The 18,312-nt window shown below is 41.3% G+C and overlaps 1 protein-coding gene across 1 annotated transcript; it reads left to right on the top strand.

The window, feature by feature from the left end:
* Positions 1 to 4,929: 4,929 nt before the first annotated feature.
* On the top strand, positions 4,930 to 12,717 carry rgs18 (regulator of G protein signaling 18). The gene is made up of 5 exons (XM_050033409.1): positions 4,930 to 5,104; positions 5,609 to 5,713; positions 5,923 to 5,984; positions 8,056 to 8,222; positions 10,332 to 12,717. The coding sequence occupies exons 1-5, from the start codon at positions 4,983 to 4,985 to the stop codon at positions 10,584 to 10,586; spliced, it is 711 nt and encodes a 236-aa protein (XP_049889366.1). The 5' UTR covers positions 4,930 to 4,982; the 3' UTR covers positions 10,587 to 12,717.
* Positions 12,718 to 18,312: the final 5,595 nt, after the last annotated feature.

The following is an 18,312-nucleotide window of genomic DNA, read 5'->3' as shown; positions in this document are numbered from 1 at the left end:
TTTGACTTTGACTGCTGGACTGTGCAGCTAGGTTGCTAGCTGAGTAGTGACCTGTGCACTAATTGTGTGTGTGCAGAGTGTGCCTGTGCTGCGGGTGTGTGACAGCTCAAAACTTAACAGGAACTAAGTTCTTTCCACAGTTTACCTCCAGACCCTTATTTCCTTTTCTCTCGTCTGCATAGTTCATGAATTGCACTCACAAAGTTTAACACATGGCCAAAAACTTTAATCAAGTCGAGGCATTTTCAACTTGTGTGGACTCATCTTCGCCTAAGGTTGCGCCACTGTGGGTTCATTTGCATCTATTTGCATCCATTACATCTTGATATTTACTTTATATGATATTGCTTCGCTTTGAAATTTGTACAAATTAAATCCCGGCCTCCTCTGCCACTTCTAATTTGTTGCTGTTTATCTTTGGTGCGACATTCTCTGTGATATGGTGACAGTTGGGAATCTCATACTTCGAAACCAACTTGCCAGGAAGAGGACAAAATCCATCAACAAGCGACAATGGCTGGTCATCAAGAGCAACGTTATAGCCGAGATTCTTCTTCTTCTTGATCCTGGGGTTTTGACATTTACTCCCAACAACGTTTGCTGCAAAGCCAATTGTAATTGTACTGTTGCTAGGTCGGACAAGATTGACAGAAACAAACATGGCAATGCTGGTTCTGGGTACCACAGTGTGTATTAGATAGCCTCAAGAAGTAGACGCGAGGACTGCAGTGTGTGATGAAAGGATACATTCACAATGGGATGTTAGACATTGTTTACATATCCAGATAAATAACATCAAAAAGTTACTTAAAGGCAGCTCGCTTATGTTGTGTTCATACCACGTGCAAATAAAACAATTGGCGCAAATGAATTACATGTAAATACAACGTAAAGATGCAATTAGATGCAAATTCCCATCGGCGGTGCAATGGATGCGATGGATGCGATGCAAATGACATGAAATACGCAAATCAAGTGGCATGAATTAAGCTAGTCTTGCAATTTAGAAAATTCTGAACTTCAACGACCAATTCACACCGCTATAGCCAATCAGCATTAAGATCCTCCAGAGATGTATGACGCCGAGGATATACAGGCAGAAGTTTATTAATCGATTCATTGATTTTACCCACGTATTATGCAAGTTTTTCACGCATATTGAGCAAGTAAACACAAAATATTCTAGTGTTCAGACTTGTGACTAATGTGACGTGAAAATTCGCATCGTGTTTGGTGTGAACACAACTTTACAGAGATAATATAAACAAAGAAATATTAGCCTTGATCTTTCGTGGCTAACGATTGTTCATGTTATCGTAAAATTATGTCAGCAACCAACCTTTTTGTACTTTTTCCAAATTTTGTGAACATTACCACAGAAATATGAAGCAAACCTGGCTGATGCTGGTGATCAACGGCCCAGTACAGACCAAAGATTAGCGGCAAGATGAAACTGTTTTAGAACGTTGCAAAGAAAAGTTGCAGCGGTGTGAACAGGCCGCTCTGAGCTCGACTCAAGCCGGCTGATAGTGTCACCTGCAACTCAGCTGGTCAAATCTCCAGCAGATGGTTTTAGAACGTAAAGCTCGTCACATGTTCCAACAGCCTATCGTCTTGTAGTGAAGTCCGCTGGTCAAGTCAAAATGGCCGAAGACGGCGGGTTCACTTGTTGCTGCAGGTGCTTCGTCCCCACCGAACCCTCTGTTTCTGTCCTCACGGTATCACATTCTACGCAATCACTCCCAGGTAAGGAAACATTTTAGCATGCTCCTTCCACCACCATAAAACCTAAATGATCCTCATTGGGTGTCTTGAACTCAACATGGGCTGCCACCTCATCTTTTACCCGCGCATTTTAACTCATTACGCAGTCGGGAATCAGTGGGTATCTGACCCGGTGCAGGACTCTGGTACATGTTAACGATAAGCAAAACACACATTTTTGAGCTGAGGTGAACTTTGATGAAGATCTATACATTAAAGATCTAGTGGTGAAATAGCAGATTGCAACAAATTAAAAGAACGAGGGTGGTAGAGACAAAAACATGAAAAAGAGAGTGGTCCTATATAAAGCTTGGTTTTTCGGTTCTGGGCTACCGTAGAAACACAGTGGACTCCATCAAAGAGGACCTGCTCCATACGTAGATATAAACGACTCATTCTGTAGTAAGGAAACACAACAATTCTTAGTTTCAGGTGATTATACACTAATGAAAACATAGTTATTCATATTATATTCAATTTCTGCCAATACACCCCCTTAAATCCTGCACACTGGACCTTTGAGCTAACCATGACTTTTTCATTATGGTACACCTGCTGTTTTTCTGTCAGCACTTTATTCATTGGTTGTCAGACCTAAATAAACACTGTCAAGACCCTCTGCTGGTATCCTCAAAGACAGTTTCAGTCTCTCTCTAACAGAGACATCACATTTGTCTCCGTCTGCCCCACAATGCACATATTCCCTTTTGCTTTCCACTGTGTCACCGTGAATTTGTCTTTCTCCATTAAGGCTCTGATGCTGTGGAAAGAGCTAAGCCTGGACTCTGCGCAGACACTTTTTATTATTCATTACATTTCATTCTTTCCATCTCTGCAGTGTCTGTCCTTGCTGGTGGTGCAGGCGGAATCACAGAATAAGCCTGATCTGTCTCATAATGCCCAGGATCCACACTTAAAGACCACGTTTATCAGCAAGCTTGATTCATTAAATAGTGTCAATCATATAATACCACTGCAGCGAGGAGCGTGTATAAACACCACTGAATAGGTTTTGTTTCAGCACCAAAATTAGCGCATGTATACAGGTTTTTTTAAACACGAGAAAAAAATAAGTGAAAAACTGTACACAGGTCTGCAACAGATAAATATGCCTGTCTGTTTGTATTTATTTATTCCATGTGTGTCATATTTGATGTCACAGACAGGCCAGAAAACAGGTTAGTAAACAGTAGAAAGCAGCATGGAGGCCAGTGAAAATGTTACTGAGGTTACTTCTTTTTAATATGACTTATTTATTCAGTCTCTTTCTCAAACTCCATCCCGTTCCCAACTTGTCAAATACCGCTGCTTTGTCAGTGATCTCAGCACCTTTCACGGTGATATGACACACTGCTAGGAGGCGATAGTTTGTAACCCCACCAGGTGGCGTCAGGTTTTAATGCCGCCTGCAACTAGACTGTAAAGACTGTATGCATTTAACGAGCAGAAACTGTGCATTTCCTGTGAAAATTAAAGTGTATTTTGAAGTGTATATTCACACGCTTTCCAGAGCATCAACAACAGGCGTAGGAGGGTACCTGGTGCGTCGAATTTAGTGGCGATACGATGTTCAAGCGACACACTTTGACACAAAGGAAGGGCAAAGAGGCTAAAATTAGCCTCTTTGCCCTTCCTTTGTGTCGTCTTTTCATCATGTGTCGTCTTTTCATTATGTCTGTGGCGGCTGTGGCTGAGAGTTAGAGTGGGTCGTCCACAAATTGGAAGATTGGCGGTAAGATCCCCGGCTCCTCCAGTCTGCATGTCGAAGTATCCTTGGGCAAGATACTGAAGCCCAGATTGCTCCCAATGGCTGTTCCATCAGTGTGTGAGTGCATGTGAATACTTACTGAGTAGCAGGTGGCACCTTGTATGGTAGCCTCAGCCACCAGTGTGTGAATGTGTGTGTGAATGGGTGAATGTGACGTAGTGTAAAAGCGCTTCGAGTGGTCGGACTGGAGACTGGAAAGGTACTTTTTTTATGCAGTTTATTTACCATTTACGTCATCACTGCCGATCAGAGCCAATCAGAGCTGGAGTTGATATATCCCCATGACTATTGCAGAATCATTTGACATGCGAGTGACTGCCGATTGTAATCTTTCCCATTAAATACAAAAGGTGCAAATGTTAGTGGGTTTAATTTCCTGCCTTCTGGTGAATTTTCCTGCATCAATTAAAACTGCAGTAGGTAGAAAGCCTGAAAACAGTTGATTTTTGAGTCTCATCTGAGTTAGGTTTCGTTCGTCTCCGCCCTGAGCCCCTCCTACCAGACGAGCACACGAGTATTTTATCCTACTTGGTTCTATTTCTCCCTCTCTGGGACCCTCCCCATCCCTCTCCGCGGAGAGCCCTCGGCTCCGCTCCCACGGCCGACCCTCGCACCCTCCGGCCGGGCCCGGCCCCACCTCACCCTTCCCCTCCCTCTGGGGCTCCGGGGAATCGAGTTTTGTCTTCCTTTTTTTGGGTTGTTTAGCTGTGTAGGCAGTTGTAGCCAATGCTGGAATAGCTATTTTACCTGGTGCACTGTTCGCCATTGCCGCTTACGCTCCCCTTCTGCCAACGGCACGGGAACGCGCATATGCAGTAGAACAGCCAATAGGAACGCAGTGGTCTGAGCTGACCTTTGATTGGTTGATGCACATCAGCACGATACTGATTCTTTAGAGGCTGAACACAGAGCCATGGTGAGGTGCAGAAACCTATTGTTTGCCTCAAACCACTTGATTTACATTATGCTTAGAGGATATTATAAAATTTTTACTCAATTAGACCAAAACAATGTTGCCTACTGGAGCTTTAATGAAGCAAATGTCTTTAATTTCGTCAAAAGAAAAGTCCTCTGCCACTTTCATGTTTTTATTAGGGGAGACAAATATACATGTTCAAAATATTGACAGGGACATTTCTGCAACTTACAACTGTAAGATATTAACTCAAACAAAAACAAACCAAAAAATCTGTGAATGAGCGTAAACCAGCTGTCTTTTTTAAATTTCTAAGTAAACAGTTGAATCCAAGGGGGGTTTCTGTATCACTGATGGAGCTGTTAGCAGTAAGTGGTTACAACCATTACAGGAAGTAGAGCAAAAGGTATGGGAAATGAAACGCGAGCAGGGTTTATAAAAGACGAGGTGGTTCGTCGGGTGATAGGTTAAAAAAAAAAATCAGAGAGCTATTTGTGGCCTGTCGCTTCGCACACCAGCCACAGAAAGAACAGCATGGAGACGCTTCTTTTTCTATTTCCTCAATTCAACTACATGGCCCCAAAGGAGGAAGCGTATTTCAAAATGCTTGGTCCAGAGGACTTGCATGCACCAAAGATGAAGGACGATACTAGCAGGTTGGTGTGTGAAACTTGGTTGTTTTGGGGTGTTTACTTGATTTGGGAATGAGTCATTTCACAGTGTGTTTTAGTAAATGTTAGTGAATGTCAGAAATGTGAGTAGTGCCACTTTTATCATGAGAAAAGAGCTGAAGCAGCAGTTTGTTTCTGTATTTAAAAAACGCCTTATGTTTCTCAGTAGCAGCATAACACCATTATAATAGATAGTTTTGTGATGTATTTTTTTAATATAACTTTGAATGTCACTACAGCTGACATCATGTACGCTGACTTTCAATAGCTGATGAGTCTCTTTGTTTAAACACGTGCAAGCGAAGTTTGTCTCGCAAGTTGTGTTGGACCACAAAGACATTGTGTAATTTATAGCATGTCTTGTAAGCCACTTTAGAACTGTGTCTGTGAGCAGTAATTCTCTGATAAGCTGCTGATTTGGTGAACCGTGCCACAGTTGCACGTACAGACAGTTTGTGGAAGTTGATGTATTTTCTCCTCTGTTTGCAGACAGAAAGACAAGGAGAGGAAGAGCCGACTAAGCCTTTTTCTCACCAAGTCAGGCTCTCATGAAAACGTCAGTCCCCATAAAAAGACAAATACGACACCCAGCAAGTGAGGCAAAACCCATTAATTTCATATACGTGCGTTGTTGTGTTTGACAAGCATTATTCATTTTTAACCTCGCTTTCCAGCACCCTCCATGACTCATTGCACACATACAAAAACATGGCATTTAGACATGTCACGAGAATCCAAAACATTTCTCGCAGCATCGTTAGGCGAGACTTGACCGTGTCTCTGATTTTTTTTTTTTTTTGCAGCATCACAGCAGAGGCAGCTTTGCAATGGAGCGACTCCTTTGAAGAACTGCTGAAGCACTCAGGTCAGATTAATACCCAAAACTTCTCAAGAACGTTGAGTCGAAGCGCCGTCCAAAGCAGTTTCTTCTGCTGTCAAACAATTTGCTCCATTTGAATTGTAAACTGTAAAGAAGTGCTGAAGGCAATAAATAGTTAATGGAGAGAGCAGTGAGAGTTTCACTACATCTTTTAATGTTTGTTATAGCACAGATAGCAATACAGAAACTGCAACTTCCTCATGAGCACAGAAGTTGCATTTTAGTACTTCACTGAAACACTGTGTTACACTGTATGTGCTCATTTGGGAATGTTCATACAGTGACTGCTAGTGCTGTTATGAAGACAATAATACTGTCTAAGTATATTTAAGTTTCTGCATAATTAAATTATTGGTACAGTAGGGGCATTTTAGAAACTATGGGATGATGAAGTTATGGAGAGTCTATGCCTTACTAAAGGGACATCAAAAATACATATTCCTCTTACCAGTAGTGCTGTTTATCAGTCTAGATTGTTTTGGTGTGAGTTGCTGAGTGTTGGAGATATCAGCCATAGAGATGTCTGCCTTCTCTCCAGTGTAATGGAACTAGATGGCACTCAGCTTGTGGTGCCCAAAGTGCCAAAAAGTACATTTGGAAAACTCAACAGCAATGTCTCTTTCCAGAAACCATGACCTGGTTACCCAAGATAATCCACAGACCTTGTTGTGAGCAGTTTCATGTAGGAACTATTTTCTTTCTACCAAACTACAGGACACATGCATCTACTGCTCACTCACCTAGCACCACTGAGCTAGCTATTGTTACAGCTAAGCCAAGGAGGACGTCATTTATGTTTACATCTCATGCAGTCATGAACACCAGCCTCTCGCCCATGAGCAGATGCACACTTCCTTATGTGCAATGATACATTTGGTGGGTGTAGTTTGGTAGAAAGAAAATAGTTCCTATATGAAACTGCTCACAACAAGGTCTGTGGATTATCTTGAGTAACCAGGTCATGAGTTCTGGAAAGAGACATTGCTGTTGAGTTTTTCAATTATTTTTTTGTCACTAACAGCACACCAGATGTCAGCTTTGGTTAATTTTGCATTTGAAAGCCTGATACTCATTAACCAGTACCTAATCGGCTAATATTTATGAAAACAACAACAACAACACAAGACAAAATGACGTGAAATACAAGAGGCCTTTCCTTTCAGTCCGCCACTCCATTGACTCAGTGAGCTTTAGCACCACATTTCAAAGCATGAAAACAGTGCCTATCGTCTCCGCTGGTTAGCTAACCTTAGCCTTGGCCATTCTGGACTGCACGCCACCTGGGTCAGGTGGGAGCCAGCAAGCAACGCTGCTCATTCATGACTACTGCTGGTACTGCCATCAGGACGGTGTTGCTGCGGAACCATGGTGGCCCCCCTCTGGTCATCTGGTGAGCAAGCGGCTCAATTTTAACCTGCAAAACCCCTTTAGCGTTGTATGTTAGTACCACTAGCCATGCTGACACTACTAAGGGTGCTAACAGAGCTAACAGTGATAACATAGGCCAAGTTAACAATGCTAAAGGGAGTTTGTGACTTCAAATTGAGCTGCTTACTTACCGGGGCAACCTGAGGGGAAACCGGAGGATTGGTACAAAAATTGGTTTCCATAGCAACACTTTTGGGTCAGGATGGCATTACTGGCAGTAATCGCAGAGTGAGCGGCGCCGCTAGTTAGCTCCCACCAGACCCCAGATGTGCATAGTGAAGTAAATTGAAGAGTAGAAAAATGAATCTATTGACTGACGTTCATAACCAGTCAAAAATATTTTCTGTGGATTGGTGATCAGTGGTTAACTGTTGATATCTATATCTCCAACACTCAGCAACTCACACCAAAACAACCGATTGATAAATAGCGCTACAGGTGAGAGGAAAAATCTGCATTTTTGATTTTGGGGTGAACTGTCCCTCTAACATATCCCGCTACAGTAAAATCTGAGCTGTGTTTAGCCAACAGGCTCAGAAAAATACTGATTCTGTTTTGAAGAGTGGCCCATCTTTGTGTTGTGTCACTCTGGTAAACAACAATGTGTCTTTGTCTGTTTCTTCATCAGATGGGGTGGAAAGCTTCTCTCAGTTCCTCAGGACAGAGTTCAGCGAGGAAAACATTGAATTCTGGTTGGCCTGTGAAGAATACAAGAACATTGATTCTGAGACGAAGCTGCTGTCCAAAGCCAAATATATTTATACGGTGTATATTGAATCGGAGGCCCCTAAAGAGGTACGGAGTGGCATGTTTATTTTTCATAAACTGCACAGATGTAGCACTGCATAATGGGCTATAAAGTGGAGCTGTGAGGACTCAGCCTCTGCGGTTTAACATTTTCCTTGGCTTTTTGTTTTTTTGTCACTGAGTGCTGTTGGAGGTTTGAAATATTTATGTCACTGTATAAAAATAACAGTGGGCGAATTCTTAAGCACTGCATAGTCATGAGCCTGCAGCAGGTTGACCTTTGTGAACAATCGTTAGGAGCAGCAGCTCGTTGAGGTCATGCATCTAGTGCATGCACCGCTGCGAAGCAGTTCGGGTTATTTCTGTGCAGGAGTCGCACATTCAAAGGTTTCCATTCCCCTTGCACGGATGATGCGACCACCAACCGATATGCTTTCGTGGCCCGCAGCAGATCTGACCGTTAAGAGTTTAGCGTCTGGTTTGAGGTTTTTGACATTCCTCTGCAGAGCTGGAGAGCGTGTCACCCACACACTTTCAGTCTAAGATGAATGTCTGTGTAAATATGGAGCATGCTGCACTAACATGAAAGCGTGTACCAGCTCGAGTGATTTGCAGAGAGATCCAAATGTAAATGAATGTAACCTTCAATATTGATGCTGGGGAGCCGCAGTTTGAAACACATGAATATTTTTCAGAGCTGTGCTACTGTTGATTATCTTTATTGCTGTGTAAGAAGCTTCGGCGCTGTTAATCTTTTAAAGAAAAACTCCTAAAGACAATTCACAGCCAGTAACTCCCGTAACTACCATTGTCCTAATTAGTATTTTTAAACAAACAACTCATTCACAAAAGCCTGCGCCAGATAATTAACATCCATATCCATGGTGATATCCAGGGAGCTGATTTGTATCAGTGATTGATTGTATGAGCTGTAAACTTAAATTAGCTGTAGGTCACTTGGTGCCAACAAAACAGAGAATGTCTCCTTATCAAGTCTCAGTCTTATCTATCACCAGAAAAAACAGGGCCATAAATAACACAGATTTTGGCTCTGGTTCAGATGATTCCACCTTTAAAAAGAAAAACATCAAATCCAAGGATGTCAAGTTGATACTTGTCTCAAGAGAACAAGCACTGAAAAGAATCCTGACAATCTCAAATGAATGAAGTATGCAGTAATGAAATATGAAACTTCATTCTGGATGCCGTGTGTGTGTGTGTGTAATCTTTGAAAACATGCAAATGTTGATTTTCCCTGTTTCAAGTACTTAACACTGCTCTCACTGTGAACCTCGGGGTTTCCCCCTTTCTTCTCGTCACCATTTGATGTGTTCTCAACAAATCTACTCGGCCCCATGTGCAACACATGGTCTGTTATCGTGCTGTTCTAACCTTTGTTCAAGCACAAACCCAAAAACCTAAATCATGGATTCAGATCTAAAACAAAAGTGTACATAATTATCAACACATCCTCGTACCTACAGGAAGCCATAGGTTGTTTTGCCATGACTGTTGCAGAGCAGCAGCCACAGGCACATGAACTGCTGTCACAGTTTTTAACACGTGGTTAACATTGTGAAATGGTTTAGGCAAGTGGTTCCCACCTGATGGGTTGCGGTCCAAAAGCAGGTCATGGGTCCATTCTGAATGGACCGCAAGTGACTCGCAAACATGTCGAATTTGTACAAACACACCAAGGCACATGGTGCTATTAAACTTATTTCTAACTCCTCGTGTTCTGTGAAGTAAAATTACTGTTCTGTCAAAGGAGTCTGGTGGCTGTGGACGGCAGCAGCAGTAAAACTTACTTTCAACTCCTAATTAATGGAGCACCTTAAAAAAAAAAAAATCCTGGGTGAAAGTCCTGTGTTTGTTGGACCCACCTGTCCAACCTGACCTTGCCCCAGACTTTGTTGTGCTTTATACTACATTACCTGACTTCCTCCTTTGCTACAGTCATAATTACTATGGCCTGTAGGGGACGCTGCCTAACAATAAATGTAAATATGGGTTGTAATAAGCTGCTTGCACAAACATGTGCAGCCGTTTTCATTGTGAGGGCTGGCATTCCTTAAGTCTAGATTTCCTGTATGCAGTCGATGTGCCACGTTACTATCCTGCATGATTTTCATTGTATTATAATTTCCTCTCACTCAGGTCAACATTGACTACAACACCAAGATGGCCATTCAGAAGGTCATAGCACATCCCACAAAGACCTGTTTTGAAGCGGCCCAGATGAAAGTCTACAGCCTGATGAAAAAGGACTCCTACCCCAGGTTCCTCCACTCTGACATTTATATGCGTCTCACCAGGAGGAAAGGCCCGGGGGCAACCATGTTTCGCAGAAGGTCACGCTCCTGTGTGTTCAACGACAGGGGCGAGGCCACCAACGAACCTTCGGCCTGGTAGTGGTAACTGCAAAGTCGCTCACTCTGTGAATGATGATATTATTACACAGGAGATGATCCATGATTAGCAGCACAGTTGTTGAAACTTGATGTTTGGTGCAGAGGCTTATTATCCACAGGTTTGCTTCTGCAGTGAGTGTTATTTTTTATAACCACTGATGTCACAGTGGATCATGTCACTCACATATTGTCATGGCAGCTTGCCAGTGGTGAACAATTCAAAGAAATAGTTTGACATTTTGGGAAACAGGCTCATTTGCTTTCTTGCTGAGAGTTCAGTTCGAAGATTGACACCACTCTGATGTTTGTAGATAAATGCAGCTTTGGTCAACTGGTTAGCTTAGCTTAGCATAAAGACTGGAAACAGAGGGAAACAGCTAGCCTGGCTCTGTGCAATGATAGAAGATAATAAAAATCCCCCTATCAGCACCTCTAAAGATAGCTAATTAACATTTTATATCACTTTTGTTCTGTGTAAAAACCTACGAGTGAAAAAACAAACACTGCTGTGTTTTAGAGGATTGTGTGTTGTTATTTGGGGGGATGAAGGATTCCTGTAATGTGTGCAGTAACTTCCTGGGGTCTTGTCATCAGTGTGAACGGAGACTTCAGGAAGTCACTGTTTAAATAAGAGCAGTGGTGGGCAGGTTACGCTTAATATTAACCATAGGCATGAGAGTGCTATCAGTATCATCTTCTTCTCCTCGCCTTGGCAATAAACTGAACAAGCATATTTCCCATGATGTCAAACTGTAAGTACTATACTACACAGCTGGATAACAGCTGACACCTTTACCCTTTCAGCTATATCAACAAGTTAAGAAATGTTACGGGGCCACTACATCAGAGGCACGTGGTCATCAGAAAATAACAGACACCCTCTGGTCAATCAGAACTGAGCATTCTCCGTGGCCATGGTGTAAAACCAGAGTATTCACTTTGCACTTGTGGACCAATCCATTCATTCTCTTTCTCGGAGGCAAAGCTCAAATCTTGAAGCCAAACTTGAACAAAAGTGGAACAGCTAAGCCCCGTTTCCACCAAACACTTTCAGTATGGTACCTTTGGAACCAACAGTAACCCTTCAGACATGGTACCTAGACCCTTGCGTTTCCCCCACAAACAGTACTCTTAAATGTGGGCGGGGCTGTTGTCACACGCTGCTCCATCCAGCACTGGCTGTATTTCCTCCTTTATCAGTCTGCACCTCGTTTGTCGTCCACAGAACGAGGCTGCACGCCAACATTTTCAAAACAAAATAGTTACAGTTTATAGTTATAGTTAACTAATGTATGTTAAACTCAGTATGAACAGTGGTTACATGAGCCTCAAAACCAGCCACAGCTCAGCCCTGAGCAGAGTGACCTCTCCTCTCCTCTATTGACCAATCAACAGACTGCAGTGTTCACAGCTCCACCTTTTAGTACCAGATCTGTGTGCTAGGTACCCCAACAGAGGGGGGACCAAAAATGGGGACGGTACAGAACTGTTGCATTGGTACCATCCACAACTTTTTAAAGTGGAAACGGAAAACAAGCGCACCAAACTGAACCGTACCGTACAGCTCAGTGGAAACGGGGCTTTAGAGACTGAATCTGAACTGCAGTGCCTCCACATGATGCTGTCAGTATCCAGCCAGATGCACAGCCAGCCACACCGAGGCCACTCTCCCGACCTCAGACACAGTACACTTCAGTTGCTTTGTCTTCCGATCCAGCAGTAGCACCTTAAACAACCTTAATACAGCTGATATGGCGCACAAGCTAATTTGACCATATCTCATTAAAGTGGATTCATGATTTTTATCCCCCGCGCTGTCCAACCCCCTCCAGACTAACTTGCAGTGAAAGCCTGCAACCACGGCAACTGCAAAGCACCGAAACTTTTTAATGAGGGATACACTATATCTCTCATTTCTGTTATGAATTCAAATGTATCCCATTTTCACACAGACAATGCATTTATCTTATTTGAATACTAATATGACATTATATTAATTATGATTGCTGTTTTTCAGTTTGCTACCATCTAATATAATTTATGTATCACTATATATGCTCATGTGTTGCCTTGCTGTTGTAAAATGTACATACTGAACTCAAATAAACACTTTCTTATAGGAGCAGTTTTAATGAGGCCCTTGGTGTCATTAATTTGTGTGAATGATCACATCCAAGTGTGACAAATGGAGACATAATGTGTGCATATTACACTAGTGGGAAAATTGTGATCATGTGTAGCTCCCCATTCCAAATCGCTGAAAAATTAATAGACCTTATCAACTCCCACCACTCCAGCACAGAATTATTCATGTTACTGTATATGTATGCACAAGCTATACTTCTTGCAAAGACAAATACGCATTAATTGGAAACTGTCTGTGATCCCACTGAGTTCCTCCCAAACTCTTGAGTGTGTATGCAGAGAAATGACAGTAAACACATGAGCACAGCATAAAGCTTCACACACACAGAGTTGGTTTATCTCATTAACACAGATGTCAGGGTTTCTAGTAGCCTTGAGAGGATAAAGTCCATCTCAGCCCAAATTACTATCATTTTACAAAAAGAAAAAAAAAGGCATTGAATGCCTCACAGTTCACATTAATTATGCATCTATGTAGACGGCAGCGGCGGCGTGTGCATGCTGCAGTTCCTGCTGTCCTCTCATACAAATAGTTGGAGAAGAGAGGGGAAAACGTAATGATGTGTTAACAAAGGTAGGAGCTCAGCTGGCCTGCCAAATTCATCACAGCTTAAGATTAGTTGCCCGCTAAGAATTCTGCTGGCAGATTTCTTGTTTCTTTCCCATTGGTATTTAAATTTGTGACTCAGTCTGCGCTAAAAGCCTCTGAAATCATCCACAAGTTAAAGATGTATTGTGGAGCCGCTGAAGGGAAACAAAAGAGTAAGAAAGCACTTTGCCTGGAGATATGAGGCTTGTAAAACAAGATGAATACCAGCCTAAGAGGAGTTTAAAACAAAAAGGCTTATTGTAAGGTGTCTAATGGCGGAGTTTTACACAGATTTTCTCAAACTGAATGGGTTTCTTTTTGAAAAAAACATTCCTCAATCTTTGCCAGAGTCTGGCAGTAGTTTTGCACCTTCGGGCTCTAACAATGTCAGACCTAGTACATTTGGCACCCCCATCCCCTCTCCAATTAATTCCATTAATTAAAATTTATTACAAACAAGAGCTAATGAAAAATAAAAAAATAAATAAACAGCTAGCTAACAAATGATAATAGTGGAAAACTAAACAATAACAGATTACGGTATGTGCAAATTTGCTTTTTTTTCCCTTCCAATTCCTTTGTGTCATACTCATATTTAATACTTATTTATATATATATATAAAAAGATAGTTGATGAAGATATATAAGTGATATTAAAAAAAATTGTAAGGCAAAGACAAAATATATATCATATATAATTGGTATTATTATAATTGGATAATTGGTCATTTAAACTATATACTAAGACAGGTTTTTGTAAGATAGATATTTGGTTATCACTATTATATACATATACATGGGTTATTTTTGTAGGAGGAACAGTCTGCTGAACTCCCCCAAAACATAAATTGTAAGTAAATGGACAGAGGTGAGATGGGCCACTCTGAGAGTCAAAGGTTTATGGCTTTGCCCCCGGTCTCACCTCGAAGTCCATCAAAGATTCATTGGATCCAGCGCTGCCAGCAACCTGCCAAAGTTATTCGCCAAACCAAGAGACTTTCCACAGCCTAAGATAACCGACGTTTGAGGGCCACCTGAAGGACATCGCAGTCAGGCTCAACCGCCCTACATCACTGTGTTCCAGCTGGCTTCGTTCTGCTGGGAAACAGTGCCATGAAGCCCAGGAGCCGCAAGCAACAGTTCGGGGTCCCCTGAGAAACGTCAGCCTGAGTCAACGCTGCTGAAAAGTAGGCAAAATGTCCCTCACCTGATGCAGCCGCTGTGTTGTGATAAGAATTGATGTTGAATAGGAGTTATTTTGATCTTAATTTAGGTTTTGTTAGATAAATGGTTTTGCGTATCCCTGCATCCCCAATTTATCTGCAGTCACATACTCTCTCAGTATCGCCAAACTAAATAACTGCCAAAAGTGTTACCTCTTGCCTTAATCCATTTATACATACTGTTGATTTTGTGTCATTTCATATCATCCTCATTTACTAAATTTATCTATATTAGGAATCTGTTTGTTTCATTTCGCTCAATGACTTATAGAGAAGGGGCTGGATTTAATAAGTTTACTTCCTCCTGCTCCTTTTTGAATGTGTAAATCAAAGTAGCAATACACTGACAAATACTGTGCCCCGGGTTAAAGATTTTTGCCTTTTCATTTTCTACTACTCTAATTCTCTCTACAAACACTTCACTCTGCAATTTTGGTGCCCCTACAGGCAGCTGCTCCTGGTGCCGATAGGAAGATCCACCACTGGGCTCTAGAAAATTTACTACTCGGCATACTGTTACCTGCAGACTTCATTTAAGCTTTAAACAGGTCAAGAAGTATTTCAACTTCGAATGGTGCATATTTTCAGCTACCCAAACCAATCAAATGTCATAATGTTAAGGTCTTTCAAGACATTTCAAGACATTTATAGTCTTAATCAACTTTTTTCTACTTTTAATGTCTTTAAAATTCAATGTGTTTTGAATTTCAGCTTTTTCAGTTTAGACCTATTCAGCTTTTCCCTACTTTTTATGCCTTTAAAAATGAAATGAATTTCTTATTTCCGCTTTTTCAGTTTGGTCTTATTCAACTTTTTATGTCTTTAAAACGCAATGCATTACTTATTTCAGCATTTTTGGCCAATTTCAGTCATTTAAAAGAATTGCAGTTAAGCTCCCAGCTTTTTTTTTTTAGCAAGGTATTTGAGCTCCTTTACATTATGAAAACCAATGAAATTGAACTCAGCTTCCATTTCTGCCAGTTTTTCATTGTAGCTTTCAGCTTTTCCAGCAGTATAGTCAATGTATTTGGGTTTTAATATCTTTCAGGCAATTTGATTCATATTTCTGCATTTTCAGCAGTGCTGTTGGATTCATTTCAGCTGTCAGCATTCACACACATTTTCTTGTTTTGTACTGCCCCCTGGAAGTTTTTTGCTTTTCATTTTCTATTACTCTTAAGCTCTGTACATATACTTCACTGTACCATTATGCCCTCCCTCCCGGATGGCGCCCTGTTGGCGGCTGCCTCTGTCGCCCATAGGAAGATCCGCCACTGGGCTCTAGTATCCAAACTTTTACAGCACAAGTTCCCATTTTGTGAACCAGTTTGTCTCATCTCGGAAGCTTTTATCGAACTCTATGCGAGCCAAATTTAGTAACAGACTTGCTGACTCCCAGGCTCAGATATTGAGTTGTGAAATTTTCCCCTTACAAACCCGTTTGCACTTGATGCTGCTGGCCTGCCATGATATTGACAGACCCGAATAAAATTTCAGTGCGACTGCAAACAGAGGGCCACGTTCAGCTGATGAAAGTCTCAAGGTGAGACTTTGTACCTTCCACTCTAAACACTGTGCTTCAGCTGAAGTGTCAGGAGCATATTTACAGACACGTGTTTATTATGTGGGGAAAACGAGATACAGCTGAATGCCTGATAGACAACTTCCCTCGATTCTAAAAGCCCCCACATGTTTATCAATGAATAGGTGGTGGACTCTTAAGAATCTCTGCAGGCTGAAGGCTAAATATCATTCAGACTAATTCTGTGAGGAAGACCACTGCCTGTCAGCAGCGTTGGACTGATAGAGAAGGAAAAAAATCTACTATTAAATCGACTATTTTCCTCATTGTGTTTTCCACTGAGGTTGAGTAGATGCTTGGCCTAGAGTTTATTGTATCGGCTTGATACATTATTTAAGGGCCTTCAGATATTGGACACAATTTACTGCTGAAAGGGTGAAAGACAGTAAAGAAAGAAAGAAACAAAGGTCACTTCAGGATCCTTCTGCTCACTGTTTTCACAATACGAGTCGAGAGAAAGAGATGAGACTTTTTAATTAAATCAAAGGCATGCTTACTGATTTACTCTCAGGGTTTAAAATCTAATTCAAAATCGTTTTTTTTTTGGTTACATCTGCACTCTACACCAACGCCCACCCTGCAGGATAAGGGTCAAAACCCTGTTAATGATTGAATGAATAAAGCAAGCAGGACCTAGAGCAAAGAGAAACACACAAATTCAATGCTGTCAGTTACACAGAAAGGTGGATACAATTGTAGAGATATGGAGCCCAGAGAGGACTAGAGTGCCACCCTGTGCACGGTGGGGAAATTGCAACTTGGACTGAAACTCCCTGCTGTATCACCAGTGAGACTCAGCATGTTTCATTGTAGATGTGAGTATGAAAGCAAATCTCTTTTACAAAATCAGCCTTTGCTGTGTTTGTCCCTTCAGACAGTCACACTGACCGCTCAGCGTTTGATTCAAGAGCATAAAAGCCTAAAACCACAGTGAGACAAAGCACCTCGGATGATCTGCAGTGAGCGCATGGAGACGACACTCTTCAGCACACTCCTCATATCTTTCCTGCCTTTTTTGTAAAACAAATCCCTCGACCTGGTGCGTCTACACACATGCAAATAGGGGCAGCCTGGGTGTTTTCCATCACCTGTTGTGATTTACATTCTTGGTTTGTTTGGGCCCATCGCATCTCCACCAGTGGTCAGGGAGGTCAAGACAGGTTAAGGAAATGCACATCATGATATATGTATTACAATTTACTGTGTGACACAACCTGGATACACACAACTGACCCAAGGCAGTGGGGTAGGTCCTCCACATGTGGTTCATGATCATGTGACCAGTGGTGCTGGTGCCTCCCCTCCCACAAAAATAGCCAAAAAGAGTTGGAGGCCTCTGTGTGGCATTTTTAACCTTTGTAGGCTTGTTCCTGATAAATGTTTGGTTCCTCACAATCAATGTGCTCCTTCAAATTAAAGTTTTATAGTTTATTAAAGCCTGTTGAAGAACAAATCTCCTAGCAGAGTAAATGTCACATTGAGCTAGTAAATCTCGCAACTTATTTAGCCGATCAGGCAAGTGGTTAACCAAAATTGTTTTTAAAAAAATTACTCAATAAACATATCATTTTTTTTTATGAAGCTGATGATGGAAGTTGAGTAATCTCACTTCCTTCTCATTTCTGTTGAAAGTTGCACATGTGCAGTACCAGTTTTGCACTTGCAAGAAAATGACAGCGGGTAAAGACAAAGTTTATGAGCTTTTGTTGTTATCTGAGAACCGCTTAAAAATAAATTAATAAATAAACTTTAAAAAAAAATGTATTGGGGCAAGTAATAACTGACTTTGGGCAAGTAGATTTCTGACCCACTTGTGAAGAAGAAATATACCAGAGAAATATGAGAGGAATATAAAGAAATATAGAAAATATAAGCGAAATTAAGAAAAATATAGAGAAATATTGGAGAAATATGAGAGGAATATAAAGAAATATAAGAGAAATATAGAGAAATACATTAAACATAAGAGAAATATCAAGGAATATATTAGAATTATAGAGAAATAAAGAAAAATATAGAGAAATATAAGATAAATATAGGAAAAATACATAACACTTTAAACAGGATTGTGGAAATCTAAATGTTCACTGTATCGTTATTAGTCTGTGCACATCAACGTTAACTTTAAAATAAGGAGTCAAAGTATATCAGCACGCTGTTCCTTAACTCTCATACTGACACAGTTTCC

The sequence above is a fragment of the Epinephelus moara genome, chromosome 21 (genome assembly GCF_006386435.1).
Source record: "Epinephelus moara isolate mb chromosome 21, YSFRI_EMoa_1.0, whole genome shotgun sequence".
Classification (NCBI taxonomy): domain Eukaryota; kingdom Metazoa; phylum Chordata; class Actinopteri; order Perciformes; family Serranidae; genus Epinephelus; species Epinephelus moara.
This window is presented reverse-complemented; position numbering and strand designations above follow the sequence as displayed.